Source organism: Babylonia areolata, chromosome 18 (assembly GCF_041734735.1).
Source record: "Babylonia areolata isolate BAREFJ2019XMU chromosome 18, ASM4173473v1, whole genome shotgun sequence".
Taxonomy (NCBI): Eukaryota; Metazoa; Mollusca; class Gastropoda; order Neogastropoda; family Buccinidae; genus Babylonia; species Babylonia areolata.
Window position 1 is genome coordinate 5,023,944 of NC_134893.1, and position 16,773 is coordinate 5,040,716.

At 40.9% G+C, this 16,773-nt stretch overlaps 1 protein-coding gene and 1 long non-coding RNA gene across 2 annotated transcripts in view; both read left to right on the forward strand.

Annotated features, from left to right (window-relative positions):
• LOC143292380 (uncharacterized) overlaps positions 1-11,577 on the forward strand; it is a 122,043-nt gene extending 110,466 nt beyond the window's left edge. Inside the window, exon 2 of the long non-coding RNA XR_013056644.1 lies at positions 7,517-11,577. This is a non-coding gene — a long non-coding RNA (uncharacterized LOC143292380). The remainder of the gene's footprint in view (positions 1-7,516) is intronic.
• On the forward strand, positions 649-11,577 carry LOC143292379 (14 kDa phosphohistidine phosphatase-like). Its single transcript, XM_076602598.1, has 4 exons — positions 649-1,026; positions 2,670-3,001; positions 3,528-3,652; positions 5,601-11,577. The coding sequence occupies exons 2-4, from the start codon at positions 2,836-2,838 to the stop codon at positions 5,682-5,684; spliced, it is 375 nt and encodes a 124-aa protein (XP_076458713.1). The 5' UTR covers positions 649-1,026; positions 2,670-2,835; the 3' UTR covers positions 5,685-11,577.
• Positions 11,578-16,773: the final 5,196 nt, after the last annotated feature.

The window sequence follows — 16,773 nt, forward strand, 5'->3', positions numbered from 1 at the left end:
ACACAAAATCCTGGGCCTTGCATTTTGGGGGAACAACCCACATTTTTTGTTGTTGAAAACATTCATTGATGCTTGGGCAGACCAATTTATAGGTGGTAAAATGGATGAGTACCATAACAAACTGGAACAGCCTTCCTGCTGAGATTGCCCTCAGCCCAACCCTGGAAGGCTTCAAATCCCGAATCTGACCTCCCCCCTCCCCCCACCCCCATACCCCCCCCCCCCCCCATCCCCTGGCCCAGCAACCTCTACCTCAGGAAACCTCATAAACAAGCAACCCCCCCTTATAGTCTGCAGAATCTTCACAATGATGAAGGCGGTAGTCAAGGGAAAGAAGAAGAAGAAAGAAGAAGACTAAGATGACTGTCATCACAGAATTACGTGAAGACATTGACACATGACATCGCCGCAAGGAATAACAAAACAAAACATACAGTTGAATGTATTGTGACATCTAAAATACAACCTTTAAATTTTTTCTCTCTCTCTTGTCAAGCTGGTGTAACAGCTCACACACACACACACACACACACACTGATAACCGGACGTGAACGAGTCTGGGAAATCCGTTTCAGCCTCGTTTTCACAACATTGACGGGGAATTCCCTTCCTGCAGACTCGTTTTGATACCGTGCCAAAACACTCGGTGACATGACATTTGGAACATCCAACGATAGGAAGTTATCTGCCAAAAACACATCTACGTCTTAACTGGCTGAAAGACAGATAGGAAGACAGTGTATAAACCGAGCCAAGGTTCTGCTTATTCATCTTGGAGGAACAGATTGACTGCTACGACCCTCAGTGGTCAGTGTCAGTGACTGAGGAGTCGATGTTTATGTTTGCAAACACCCGACCTGCTGCTGGAAGTCGAGTCTGTTCGCGAGCACAGACAGGGTCTACGACGAAATCAGCAACCGACAGTATATTCAAGGACGTTTACTAGTTTGCGTTTTTAGTTGTCTGTGTTCGTAAAGGAAAATGAATTCGTGAACTGATCTAGAAACTGGACCTGGCTGAAAGAAGGTTAGTGTTGTGATTTTTAGCAGAACTTCGTGCAGACCATTATCTAAATCGTAAATAATGCAGTGTGAACAGATCCCTGTCAAGCAAGGTGCAGAAATGGGGGCGAGCTGGGGGGCTGAAGGAGTATGGGGTGGGGAGGTATTCTTTGATCTTATAGTTAAGCTTCGATCGTCTCGAGATGTTCTTTATTGTATGTAACCTGGCAAACATTTGTTCGTTTTGCACAAATTTTCCAGCAGTTTTCAAGTGTGTTTATTTCACACTTATTTTGTTTTCTGGAGATGTATTTCCCCCAGTTTGATGGCAGTAAGAACTGAGAAGAATATACAATATTAAGCACATCATATCATCTTTCCATTACACTACAAAAAAACAAACAAACAAACAAACAAGACGACGTCAGATTCTGTCATGATTGGTGCATTCTGGTTATTTTTGTATGTCCCTGACCTAGTGAACTCTTTCAGTATCTTTTGTTTGGATATTTGCACATAAATTTACATACATGATTCAGATGTTGACAATAGCAGGCCTGCACAACTCTTGACCTGCAAAGTATTAAACAAAAACAAAACAAAAAAATCCTCATTTTATCTGCATTCTTAGCTATCCATGCCATTCTCACCAAAATTTGCTATGTAAAAATATTATGTCTAGGATAGGTCATTAGGTGTGTTTGTTTTTCTCTTATTTTTTTTCTTATTTTTGTGTGTGCATATGTCGTGTATGTGTATATGCATGTGTTATGTATGTGTGAGGGTTTTCCTGTTTGTTCTACTTTGTTAGTGGTCAGTTATAGTTGTTTGGTTTTTTGTTTGTCTGTTGATCATTTCAAAGTTATCTTTTCCAGTTTGCCCTGATGGCTGGGTGTAAAGAAGCATACATCATACATGCTTATTACACTTCCCTCATTAAACAAATCTGCTATAATTATTGTCATTATTAACCCTGTCAGGATTCAAACCCAAGGCTCTTCCCACTGAACAACACACTAAAGTGCACACACACACACACGCACGCACGCACGCACGCACGCACAAATACACACACACACACACACACAAATATATACATATATATATATGTGTGTGTGTGTGTGTATAATTATATATATGTGTGTGTGTGTGTGTGTGCATAATGCTTCTGTCATTAAAGCGTCAAAACATAACTGCAACCAAGATATATTTTGGTAAAATAGATAGATAGATACTAAGATAGGTAGATAGATAGACGTAGACAGACAGACAGATATGACAGACAGATAAATAGATGATATATATATATATATATATATGTATATATATATATATACTGATAATATATACAAACAGATAATATAAACAGAGACAGACAGACAAATGCATAGAAAGACAGATACAATAAAACTTAACTTTCTGGTTCTAATCTCTCAGCTGTTGACTTGTCTGTCAAGTTAGATAGTTAGACAGGACTAAAGATATGTGTGTGAGCATGTTCGCGTGTGCATGTATGGTAAAATATCACTTAAAATGGAAAGAGGTATGAAAAATTAAGAGCTACCTGTACACTAATACAAACAGACCTATAGAAAAACAGATACAGTGGCATTTTAGTGTGTGTCCATATGTCCCCTTCCTTTCTTGACCATCTAAATGTCTTTTCAGATGGAAACTGTATAATGTGAGCTGGGTCTTGGTGTCACAACGCTTCCCTCCTTGAATATAAAACTTCACTTCGGCAACACAAAGTTGTGTTTGACTGCCTTTGGCTGGCAACATTGACCTCCATTCTCTGTTCTTGAGGTGTTATGTGACTGCTCCAGACCTCAGAATGCCTGGAGTAACAGCCCCCATCAACGCCAAACTGGCGCAGGTGCCCACAGTGGATATTGATGGCCAGGGGACGTTCAAGTACATCCTGTGCAAGATCTATGAAGGCAACAACATGCAAGACTTCAAGCTCATCGTCCGTGGCAAAGCAGCCGCACTGTTTCATTGTGTGTGTTCATGTGTACCTGTGTGTGTGTGTTGTGTGTATGTGTGTTACTGTCATGTATGTATATGAGAGGGGGGGTGTTTGTAATTACCATGGGGGCTGGGGGGGTGCGGGGGGGGGGGGGGGGGTGCGGGTGTGTGTGTGTTCTGTGTGTGTGTGTGTGTGTGTGTGCGTGCTTTTGAAATTGATTTGATTTTCAGCACAAATTCAAAACCCTTGAAAAAAAAGTTTAATGTCAACTGACATACATCTTAACTAATAGGTGTCTGATTTACAAGTTTAGATAACCAAAGTTTAACACACTCACACACACACACACACACACACACACACACTGTAAAACATAGTACAAGGTTTTGCTGAGTGGTGCCATATGTTATCTCTCTCTTTCTGGGATCTGTGTGTGTGTGTGTGTGTCTGTGTGTGATTCTGGTTGTTGAATACAGTGTGTTCCTCCCAACAACAACAACAAAAAGATGTGACAGTGGAAGAGACAGAATCACTTAAACCTTATCGCTTTGTTTCAGCGGACATCTATGACAGACTGGATGCAAGCCTGGAGGCGGAAGGCATCAACTGTGAGTGTGTGGGTGGGGGCAAAATCAAGCACAACCCTGATGAACACTCCATTGAAGTCTTTGGCAAATCACAGGTACATTGGTAATGGTTGCACTTACAGGTACATGCATACAACAGAAAGACAGACACATGCACATGCACACTCATATGCATGCATGCATATATACATGTATGTGTTTGTATGTTGTTGTTTTTTAGGGGGTTTGGGAGGGGGGTGGGAGGGAGCGGAGTGAGGAACAACAGCGGTGTTAGGTCTTGGGCATGCTATATGCCAGTTGCATGGTGTACCGCTACTTTAAAATGACCCATTAAAATATCAGAATTGGGTCATCACGCCCATTGACATTTTCTGATGTGTCATTGTATGTCTTCCACATCCAAGATATTGTCTACTCAATCAAGACAAGATCAGCTATAATTTGTAATACTGGTTTCAGTTTATCCTGTCTTAGGTGAATTTATTTGTCAAAATTGGTGGTTATTACAACCAGTGAAATTCAAGGATCCAGTGAATCCACATGATCTGCAGACACATATTTCAAGTACATCTCCATTATGTCTTTGTAAAATAAAGAAGTTGATAAAGAAATAGATAGATTAATTAATTTAAAGTTAATAAATAAAAGCAACAGCAGGCATGCTGTAGTATGATGCTTACATTCAAAGCGCCTCAGACAGAGGTGAGCTAAGGGAAATAACTCAGGCTGATCCCTTATCGGTGGAATCGACATAGCATGCACAGAAGCACTTTGTCATGAGAAAAGTCAAAAACTGATGTCTGGGCACACACTGCTCAAATCCACATCCACTGCTGCAATGATTATATACCAATATAGCTAATGTGTTGTTATAACAATGGTGTCCTTTCATGTGCCAATGTAATTCCAGAATTTACGGCTTGCAAGGTCTGTCAGACGCATTCTGACCCTTTAAGGCTAAAACCCGTCTTTAATTAGTCACTGCCTTCCCACCACAAGGCAAGGTGGACCACCTCTCCTAGATTCTAGAATAGATAGCTTTCTTTCCCCAAAGTATACAAATATCATCTTCAGAAATTAGATGATGATTATAACATGAAGAAACACAACTGTGAATGTTTAGTGTGAATTATAGCAACAACAAATAAAATGTTAAAAAAATTATAAAAAATAAATAAATAAGAAGGAAAAGACAACTTAATTGCATGGCTGCCTTTCTCAGCTGGTAAAAACAGAATGTGTAAGAAGCTGTAGACCCAACGTTTTTCTGACCTCATTGCAAGATTTAGTGTAGAAAAGATCTAACAGTTTGAGGGTCTTGAGAACATGTTCATGTCCATGCAGGCACGCACAGACGCAAACAGTTTATTCCTATACTTTCTGATGACAGTGTTATAAACATCTTTCATTCGTAATAATCAACTCATGAATTATTTGTTACAGTGTTAGTTTTTTTGTTGTTTTTTTTTGTTTTGTTTTTGTCTGAGAGGGAATATCTTTGACACTGTCAAAGCTGCTTGTTTTGTTAGCTTTTAAATTGTTGGGGTTAGAAACAGTTCAAATGTAGATTATTTATGTATATGCGTCCCCAGTACTTAGTTTTATACATTTATACATATATATAACAGGTGCCTTATTATACAGGATAAAACTGAATGCCTTCATCATTAGATTCAGCAGTAGATGTTAAACGCTTATATATGGAGAGCACATTTCTAGCGATCACATAATTCTTGAGAGCCAGAGTTGAAATCAGAAGTGTCCCATCTCATTTCTTTTTAGAGTTCTGGACATTGTTTTTTTTTGACAATTTCAGGTTGTCATCTGACGTTTCATAACGTTTTGCTGCAAATAATTGTCTGATATAAGGATTTGTGTGTGTGTGTGTGTGTGTGTTTCGTGTGTGTGTGTGTGTTTGTATGTGTGTGTGTGTGTGTGTGTGTATGGATAATTTTAGTCACGGTCAATACGTTTTTTTTCTTCTCAATTCAGTTCTGGTGTGATCAGGAATTTTCTGTTTTTGTTGTTGTTGTTTTTCTGCAGGCGTATGGAAAAGCCAACCATGCTACCACAGCCAGTCTGCTGGAGGAAAGTTTTGAAGCTTACAGCATCACATGGTCTGACTAGAGCGTCCATTGGCAGCTTCTCTGCTGGCTCCGTGATATGCTTGTAAAAAAAAAAAAATAAAAAAAATACAGTGCCCTAGGAGTGGTTTTTATTGTTAAAGGATAAATATGTATATAGATGTTTGTACATATGGCACTCTTAGTATCGTGATGAATATGAGTATGTACATGATGCACGTACATTTGTTATGCTTAATCTATTGCAAAAAGCCTTAAGTGCTTAAAAGATAGAATGAATTACGCAGATATACACATGTATGTTTGTGCACACACACACACACACACACATACACACACACGCACACAAGTGTGTGTGCATGCAGGCACGCACACACGAACACACGCATGCACACACACACACACGCACACCACAGAAAAGAAAGCAAACAAAGAAAAAAAATAAGAGTGAGAGAGACGTAGAGAATGAACATGATTATTAGGGTTTTAGGGCTTTGAAATGATTAGCTTTAACAAAGACTTATGTAAACAAATTGTTGTTGCAGAATACCAAACAGAACAATGACACTGGTTCCACACAAATGGATTCAGAAAGAATACAGGGAATTGGCCAGTAGCTTTAAGTTGAGGGATTGTAATTTCTGTTTTTGTTTATAATAAAAGTCATGTCACCAGCTGAGCAGATAATAAAAATTATGTCACAATTAACACCATGTCCTTAAGGAGATCTGAAGATAGGTTCGAATCATTCAGAACTTTGAAACGGCATAAAGATCAGATAGAACTTTGAACACAGTGAAGATACCTTGTGACCAGTTCTTGGCTGTAGTGGAAACCAGTGATGATGAATCAGTGAAAGGGTGATGGTGTGTGTGGATCTAGATGGTTTCACTGCGTCAGATCAGTGGGCCTGTCTGTACATGCAATTCATCACTCACGGCCATCAGATGAATAGACTCAATTGTGATGTTTGGTTCTCGGGTTATAATTCACACTGGAGTCAAAAAGTAAGTAGAATTACTTTTGCATCCCCACCATATTACTGTGTTATCCCCCTTCCCACCCTCCCATCTCTCTGATTGATTGGGATTCTAATTTTGTAAATTCTGTTGTTGTTTTTGTGTAGTTTGATTGATTGTGAAATGCAATGCTTTCAGTGGTTGCTGTGGTGCTTGATTTCTTTTTCTGTTTGTGTGTGTGTGTGCTTGAGACTGGCCGATGGGTCATAATCAGCAGCAAGATTACATGACTCATTAATTCTGCACCAGTATCAACTTGTATATTAATGTCTTAGAGAAAAATGGGATCTGTCTTTCCTATTGAGTTGTTGTTGTCTCATTCATCATTTATCAGATGGATTCCCCCGTGTCCTTGACGAAGGCGGCAGTACGTCGCAGGTCCTCCAGTCCTCCGTAGAGCTTCCTATTGAGTGTTCTGTTGGTATTCTCAGCAGTGATTGACCCCCATCTTGGAGTTTGTTCACCCAGCTGAAAACCAGGGAGTGCCAGAGGATAGGGTCTCAAGGCCTGAACAGCACCTTGGTGTAATGCACAGCCAGACATCTGCTGCCATCTTTTAACACATGTGGTGTAGCATATGTATATATATATATGGATCAGTCTGCATGCACATTCTGACTCCTTGAAACTGAAAGGACATTTGTTCCGAAAGAGTGTGTGCTTCTTTCTAGATAGATAGATAGATAGATATACATAGATATTGTAATAGATTTTGAAGGAACTGAAGCATCCTGAATGTTGATCACAGAGTGGAATAACTTCTGCAGTGTTAATTGTTTTGAAATGTTTCTCCAGCTGTCAGTTCCATTGTTGGTTTTTGTTGGTTTTTTAAGTCCAGTAAAAGGAAAAAAAAAAGGTTGAATATAAAAGAAATAGAAAGTTTTCATACATTTTAAACTGCAGAAACAAAAAAGGAAATTTGATCAGCTTTGAAGGATGCTTATCATCTTCTCTCCAAACCCTTCTCAATCAAAGCTGGGTAACTCTTACTGTGCCAGTACTGCCAGAACAAGCAACAACATCAATATCATCTTTGTGTGTGTGTGTGGGGGGGGGGGGGGGGGGGGGGGGCTGAGTCATCAGGCTTGCCGTCCCAGTTGGCAGAGGCTTTAATTTAAGATCAGCAGTTGTCAGTATCAAAGGGATATGGTGGAGGTGTGGCTGATCCACTGTGCAATACACCACATCTGCTTCAAATGTTTTTCTTTTCTTTTTTTTTTAAAGCAGAAGATGCCTGATGTGTGCATGAACACAAATAATTGGTCAGGCCTTGTGAATCTGTCCTAGGTTTGTGTAAAACAGTAAGATAAAGTTATTTTCAGACGTCTGTTGGAGGAGGGGGCTTTAAGAGCAATAGCTGTACAGGCTGCACTGAGAGAACAGCCGTTCAGAGGTTGGGGTTAATTTAATCAAAAAGAAAAGGAAAGATGAGAAAAAAAAAAAAAATCGGGCGAGGAGGATGGGACTGGGTTGATTGGGGGTGGGGGGAGGTGGGGTGGGGGGGTGGAGGGGGGGTGTATCTGGGTGAGAATGTAAGCCTTCCAGCCAGAACAAAAAGAATATGTATATAATATCCTCAACCTCTTCTCATGCATGAGCTGATTTTTTTTTTTTTTTTTTTTTTTTTTTTTTTTGCTGCCCCATCATCTGCACCGTTTCAGTGGCATTACTTCCATGCTGCTCATTTAGATTCCCCCATACATGGCCACAACCGGATTCATCCGTCAAAGTTCCAGCATCGACAGTCTGCAGGGAACCATCGATATTAGGTCTCCAGGAGGCTACACACCAGAGGAGACCCTGCACTGCTGCTGAGTCACTTCGGTGGTGTTCAGTGGTGCCTTTTCTGATTTAACATACTTAGGACACCACCTACTAAGCCCCCTACTAACGACAATAATGGCTTAGTCGCGGAGCCAGACTGAGTGAGCATCCGTCCCAGAGTGGAGATCACCACCACGTCTCTCAAACAACAGCCACCCATTAATCTGCCAACTCTGAAGACATTGACAGGACTCACCCCAAGCGCGGAAGTGGACGGGTATCGAAACTGAGGTAACCATCAGAGTAGGGCATGAAAAGCCACAGACTTTGAAACTGTTTTGTTTATATTGATGGTGATGAAGGAGGAGGATGGCGATGATGATGACGATGTTTCTATGGAGGTCCATTTTCGTTTGGGACTGCACGACAAGGCTGTACTCTACGCTTCCTGTCATAATGATATCCTGGCGTTAACCAGGCCCGAGAGATAATTAGAGCAACACACCCAAAGATGCATCCTTGAAGTGGATGACACTTGACTGTGTGGTCCCAGTCTCCCCATTTAAGCCCACAGCACACTCAACTCTGGGTAGGAGCTGGCTGCGGGCTGAAAAACCCACCTCTGCTGGGATTCGAACATGCATCCTCCCAGCCGTGAGTCCGCGACGCTAACCACTTCGCCTTGGCGGCTGGTGCGTGAGCTATTTTGTTTTCTGGTGATTGTTTTGAGAACAAATATGGCAGTGAATATTTTAGATTGATTTGATTTCTTGATTAAAATCTGATAAGTTTGTCCTATTATGAATTACGCAAATTTTGTTTAGATACATTTTCTCAGTTGTTGCTGCCTGCAAAATGCATGACTGATTATTCAGGGGTGATAATCGTAAATCTCAGCTGACACAAGTGGTATGGTTATCTCTCTTCGACCAGGCAATCATTGGTTTGAGAAGGAAAATTTGTGCAGAAAAGTATAAAAAGAAAATTAAAAAAGGGAAAGTATGTATGTCTGAGTGCGGGGACTGAGTGAAAGACAAAAAGAGATTAAGAATTTTTTTTAACACATGAAACAAGCAACCAAAGAAAAACAAACCAACATACTTTTAGTCATTGGAGGATACTGCTGTTTTCAATTTTTTTCCACAAAGGTCTGGGGGTTTTTTCTGTTTTTTTTTAACAGATTAATTATTGAAATAAACAAAATACAACTTTTCCACATGAGAATGGAACGTTTATTTCCATGGTCTTTATGCTTTTTTGGTGTTTTTTGTGTGAGATGTATTATGGAAAATGGAATGTGGAAAATGTTACTTTGTTTAAAAAAAAAAAAAAAGAAAAGAAAAACGTATTGGCTGAAAATGCAGACCTGGTTAATATTTTGAATTGTATACTTGAAAGTGGTGTATATGTGTGGTCTGTGTGTGTGTTTGAGAGAGAGAGAGAGAGAGAGAGAGATGCCTGTTCATGTGCTACTGTGCATATCTGTAAAGTTGCATACAGTTTGTGGTTTCTGTGTGTATGTTTGTAAGAGTGCACGCATGAATCAGTTTTACATGTACTTGCATGTATGTGTGTGCTCATGCTCGTATATTTGTGTATGTGTGTGTGTTTCAAAAAATGTAAATATGATCCGTCCCTATAAATCTTAGTTCGCATAATTATGCATCAATACCATGTGCCATGTTAGTGTCAATCAAATATGTTACCTATTCATTGCGGCACATTTCAGCATGTGAAATTCAAGCTGTTTTTCCCCAAGAAGAGCATGTCATTAGGTCTGGTACTACCCATTTTTTTCCCGCACCTTTTGAGCTATGTACAGTTTGACCCTATTCAGTGGCGTGAAATACAAATGCACCCTGTGATCAGCACACAGCTAAGCTAGTGAGCTTGTACATGTTTATATACATTATAATGAGCTTATGCTGTATGTGTCAAGAGTACTGTTACCCATTCACTGCTGGGGTGGAGGAACTGGTGAAATGTCCAATTAATATGTTGAAAGGGTTTTGGTGAGTTTGAATGGAAAACTGGACTGATGTGTGTCTGGTTACACTTGCTGGCGTTATTGCCTGTTTGCTTTCCCGGTGTTTTGGAGCTGGCTTTCTTTCCATTTTTTTCATGCTCACCCCCACCCCTTTTTTTTGTTGTCGTTGTTGTTGGTTTTTTTCTTGTTCTCACACAAATATGGTTATGGATTCTTTGCATATAACATACTATACATGCATGCACTTGCATACACATGTATGCATGTATGCATGTGCGTGCACGTGCGCACACACACACACACACACACACACACACGTACATACACACACATGTATACACTCTTATGAGCTTCCAGTCTGTCATTATTTTTTCTTGGTGTGTCTCTGTCTCTCTGGCTGTCTGAATGTATGCATTTCTGACTGTCTCTCTGGCTGTCTGAATGTATGCATTTCTGACTGTCTCTCTGGATGTCTGAATGTATGCTTTTCTGACTGTCTCTCTGGCTGTCTGAATGTATGCATTTCTGACTGTCTCTCTGGCTGTCTGACTGTCTCTCTGGCTGTCTGAATGTATGCTTTTCTGACTGTCTCTCTGGCTGTCTGAATGTATGCTTTTCTGTCTGTCTCTCTGGATGTCTGTATGCTTTTCTGACTGTCTCTCTGGCTGTCTGTATGCTTTTCTGACTGTCTCTCTGGATGTCTGAATGTATGCTTTTCTGACTGTCTCTCTGGCTGTCTGAATGTATGCATTTCTGACTGTCTCTCTGGATGTCTGAATGTATGCTTTTCTGACTGTCTCTCTGGATGTCTGAATGTATGCATTTCTGACTGTCTGTCTGGATGTCTGTCTGTCTCATTTTTTCTCTCTCTCTCTTTCTCTCTTACTGTCTTTCACAAAAACATGTATACTCATATGTCTGTATACATGTCTGATTAAGCTTGGCATACATCAGAACATTTTTGAGAGCTTTCAAAGACCTGTTCCCTGTTAAAGTGTGAGATAGCATTGATATTGATGCATAGTTCTATTGCTTGTTTGTTATAGAACACACAAATTATATTATATTGATCCCAGCTTTATTTATCCTAAGCCACATTTTCTTGTTGTTTTTATTATTTTTTGTATCACACAGTGTGACTATGAGATTAAAGTGATGAAAACATCTTTGCATTGTGATGACCCTTTGTGCACTCTCTCTCTCTCTCTCTCTCTCTCTCTCTCTCTGTTGCTCACTTGCTTGGTCGCCCTTTCACACAGACAAACAATAATAACATCAACAGCAAAGGATAAGCGGGGAAGCGACGGTCTTTGGTGTGTGTGTGTGGAAGAGTGTGCATGTTATACTTATCACAGTGAATATAGATTATAAGTAAATATTTGGAGGGGGGGTGGGGAGGCACAAACAAAAAAAACCCAACAAAACTAACAACGGAAGTTGCCGAGAAAAAAAACAAACGAAAAACAAACCCAAACCTGCTTCATTTTTTCTGCGTTGATCAGATGGGCTGGCAATGGCATCTTATGCAGTTTCCACAAGGGGAGAGGTTACTTTCATTTCTCAAACATTTCCCTTGCCACCTCTGCAGGCACTTCATCAGTCTTTCCTCCCCTGATCTCATGGAATATAATATGTCTGTCTAAGCTGCTGAAGCTGTTCTGGCTCTGTCTTACTTGGCTGCCTTGATGCCAGATATACTTTTTTTTTCATTCAGAAACATACGTACCATGCACGAACGTCGTGACGGACTGCAGGCTAATACATGCGGGAAGAGACAGAGACCCGGTGTTGTACTGTAGGACAGGAAGCAACAATGTTGATTATTGAATTAAAAAAAATAAAAAAATTGCTCAGTTGTGAAAATCCTGTTTTGAATCCAGCAGATTAATTTAAGAAAGAAACGCACTACATGTAGCTGGATATGATGACAGTTCAGTTAAACACACACACGCACACACACACACACACACACACACACACACACACACACACACTGCTCCCGAAACCCCACTCTATACTCCCACCTCCCACCCCCCAGTCCCACACATCGTACACACACAAACACAAAAAAACAACTTTTTCCTGACATTCACAAAATACAGCCCAGTCATTGAATCATCACCTTCATGTCACCTCTTCTCGACTCTCCACTCCATTCCATGTTCCAACAGTACAATCCACCGAACATGAACAGCATCAATTATAATGCTCTATAATTATACCTCCCACACATTCCCCATGTCCTGCTCCACTTCTCCGCTGTGCGTGAATCATCTGTAATCATTTTTGATAGACCGTGAAAAATCTATACGTAACTTCTGTATAATTGACAGACATCAGGTAATTGTATAACTTGTGGTTTGACAACGTCTGGTAATCCATACCGTGTCAGCGAAACAAGAAGGGCTTTAATTCCGCCCCTTGGGGGGCACTGGATTTGACTGGCACGTCTATAGAGTTTATACTTTTTCCGACTACCCTGATGCATCCATGACAACTCACCAGTTTCCTTACCCCCACATACTGAGTTCGAGTTTACCCAGTAATTCCCGTCCCTTTGCGGCATGTTGTCAAAGGCTTTGGGAAAGTCTTGAAACAGCTGTGTCTCCAATAGAGATTTGCGATCAAAGCTGTCATTGACATCACTGACAGAAGCTGTCGGTCACAAGTTGGGTCTGGCAAGTGTGTTTGACCCTTTCTGATACCATGAGTTAATTCGATTCAACAAAATTTCACGCTTCTCAAAGTTGTGTGTAAAATGACGGCAAAATGTATCATCCCGGAATTTGGGTCAAAGGAGGACAGTGACACTGGGCTGTAGTTTACAGGAAAATGACAGCTCCCCAACCTTTCTAGAAAATAGTGGGTGGTCATCATGTTTCATTCGTACAGCCAGGCAGCAGAATGATTACCAGAATCCAGTTAAGTAAAACAACAACAACAACAACAACAACAACCTGCACACCGAAGAGAGCCACCCATGGGGGACACATAAGACCCAAATGTTATTCATCCCACTGTTGTTTTACATCAATTACAGTTTTGTTGTTTTTGCGGTGGTGGTTGTTTTTCAACAGCAGAAATGGTGTAGCGTGTATGGATTATTTCGCACGCCTTGACACCTCCTTAAAAGTGAAACTGAAACTGGACCAGTGTTACAGTTTTTGCAACGCGCTTTCCCTGGATAGAGCATTCCTAATTTAACACAGGGAAGTTTGTCGTGACAAGGAAAGTAGGCTACCCCAATACAATCCGTAACACTACAAACTGCTTTAAAGCAATAACAACAACTAGAACCCTATAAAAAATTAAAAAAATCAAATGCTTGTTCACGCGGAGAACATCTGCACAGAACCACCATGCGTTTATATTTGCGAGCACCCATAGAACTAGCAAAGAGCTGTTATGTAAATGAGGGCCTTATAAAATCAAGCGCATGACTTTGTAAAAACTGCCAGCTACAAGGACCCTTATATAGACTACGAAGTGAAGTATAAGTATACTTGTTTTCGTACATCATGTAAGTGCTTGTCTAGCAAATCCTTTATTCAAACTATCAGTTACCTACACGTGTGGTACTTATGTAGAATCCATGAAACTGTCATACATTAAAAGCTGAGATGAACAAAATCGTTCGATCCGCTGTTCTCTTTCTCTCAGTCTCTCTCTCTCTCTCTCTCTCTCTCTTTGTGTGTGTGTGTGTGTGTGTGTGTGTGTGTGTCTGCGCGCGCGCGCGCGCGCGTGTGTCTGGAAAGAAAGCGATTGGATGTCAGTCAAAACAAGCACTGAAGCACCACTTGGTTCGTATAATTTCTATAGTTCGTCATTAATTATAAAAACCGCTGGACCAAAACGCCGATATCTTCAGTCAAGCGTACCACATGGTAGGTGCACGAAATCAACCTTGATCGATCAGAAAGTCAGAAAATGGTAGGTAAGGCGGTGATAGAGACGGAAGAGGCGTGCAGAATGGAGAGTGTGAATGCCAACATTTTAGTTATTGTAGGCCATATACATATACATACAGTCTGAAATCTTCCTAAGCAGAAGTTAAAGAAAGAGAGAGTGAGGAGGGTTGTGGGTAGCGGGCGTGGATTGGGGAGGAGGAGGGGGGGGGGTATGACTGGATAAAAAGTTTGTTTTCACAACAATGTTCATCGGAGCGAAACTGTTGTCGGCAACATGGACGTACAGCTATTGCGAAATAACGGTGCCACAAATGCCCTCAGCCACCATGACCCCATCGCCCACCCACTCCCAGCCCTCTCCCCTCACACCCACTCCTGTGATCGACCCCCCTCCCTCCCTCCCCCTAACCTCTTCCCCACCCCTAAGGTCCCAAAGGGCTGACGTACATTCGACTGATCTGTGCGGTCAACCAAGTCAGCGACTGGTAGTCATTGATTGGACGAACTGATCTGCATGGCTTGTTCCAAAACAAGGGAGATAAGAATACAAAGCAAGAGGTTTAATGAGTACTGACGAAAATCTCTCCGCCTGTATGTCTCTCTGTCTCTCTGTCTCTCTCTCTCTCTCTCTCTCTCTCTCTCTCTCTCTCTCTCTCTCTGTGTGTGTGTGTGTGTGTGTGTGTGTGTGTGTGTGTGTGTGTGTGTTCGTTCTTTAGTTTAACTCACTCAGTACGGCCAGCCCTCTCTTCTCCTCTACACAGACCCTTCGGATGTCCAGTGGGTGTCTCAATGACCCAACCTTTAGCTTCTGTCGTCAGAATTGTGGTATTCTTTGTCAACATTCACCTCTTCAGTATAAGAGCCTTCCGCTTGCAATATTTTGATGATGGTAATTGGGGTGAAACGCTGTTAAAGTCGTCTCTTTCGCCGTTCGTATGGAGAGAGTTAACGTACGTCTTTTCACTGTAAGTGATATTAGGCGAGGGTAGGAAAAAAATCGAGTGGGAGGAGGGGGAGGAGGGGGGGAGGGGGCGGAGGAATTACTGTGTACGCATGCGAGTAAGTGAAAGTGTGTGTGTGTGTGTGTGTGTGTGTGTGTGTGTGTGTGTGTGTGTGTGTGTGTGTGTTACATATAGAAAATGATTGATTTAAGTTTTGTTAAGGAAAAACAAACAAACAAACAAACAAAAACAAAAACAAAAAACAACAACAATATAACATATTTCTAATGAAAAACTAACAACTATAAAAGCGAACCAACTGGACTATTTAACAAGGAGTTGAAAAAGTCATACATTAGCAATGGACTGCTGAAGATCGTCAACACTGAAGATGATTTCAGTTCAGGGATTTGAGACTTAACTATCGCAAGTTGGTATATGATCGGCTGTTATGTGAGCACCACAGATGCAAGAAACATTACTGACATATTTTGTCCTAAAACAATTCATTTTCCGTCTGCAGATTAGAGAAATGATTTGCCTCTTATGAAAATCATTATGGTAATGTTTTCCCATGAAACCATACATTTTCTGTATGTTCTTAGTAACTCCGAGTTACCGGTGTGTTTTTCCTCAAACTGAAATTTTGACCATTGGACTTTTTCTACCAAGGTGTAACATTCCTGTAGTGAAAGCGAAATATTTAAATCTAACTCCTTCGTGGAGCTTCTAGCTCCTTTTTTTTTTTAGCCAAAAAGTCAACTTTTTCATTATAGTAAAAACCGCAATGAGAAGGAATCCAGCAAAAGGTTATGTGAGAGCCAGTATTTTCCTTTATTGTATTCATTCATTTTCTACGCATATGATCCCTTTTAAAGGCGAATTAGCCCATGGATTATCAATAAAAACGTTGAAATGTTGCAGCTTATCCAAGATTTTCGTAAACGGTTTGCTTCCACTCACTCAGTGACACATCTCTCTCTGTCTCTCTCTCTCTCTCTCTCTCTCTCTCTCTCTCTCTCTCTCTCAGAGTCAGTTTTGAACTATGTCATTAGCCAAGTAAGTCCCATTGCATTTCCCCATTCACCTTTTCCCCCAAACCTCTCTTCCTTAAATTGTCTCCAAAGATACAGGGTCAAGCCCTAAAAATTAAGTTTCTGATATGATAGAATAAAGAAATAGCCATGATATATAATCTGAAATTTACAACAACAAAAAAGATTGGTAATACCAACTGTTATTGCTGGCCTCTCCATCCCCCGCCCCCCTCCCCTACTTAAACATTCTCAACAACAACAACAGCAACAACAACAACAACAACAACAACAACAACAACAAAAATGATGAACCGTGCAATCCTGGGAGACAAAAATGTCTGGGTTCCCCCAAATTGATGTACCAAAACACACACACACACACACACACACACACACACACACACACGCACGCACGCACGCACGCACACACACACACACACACACACACACACACACACACACACACACACACACAT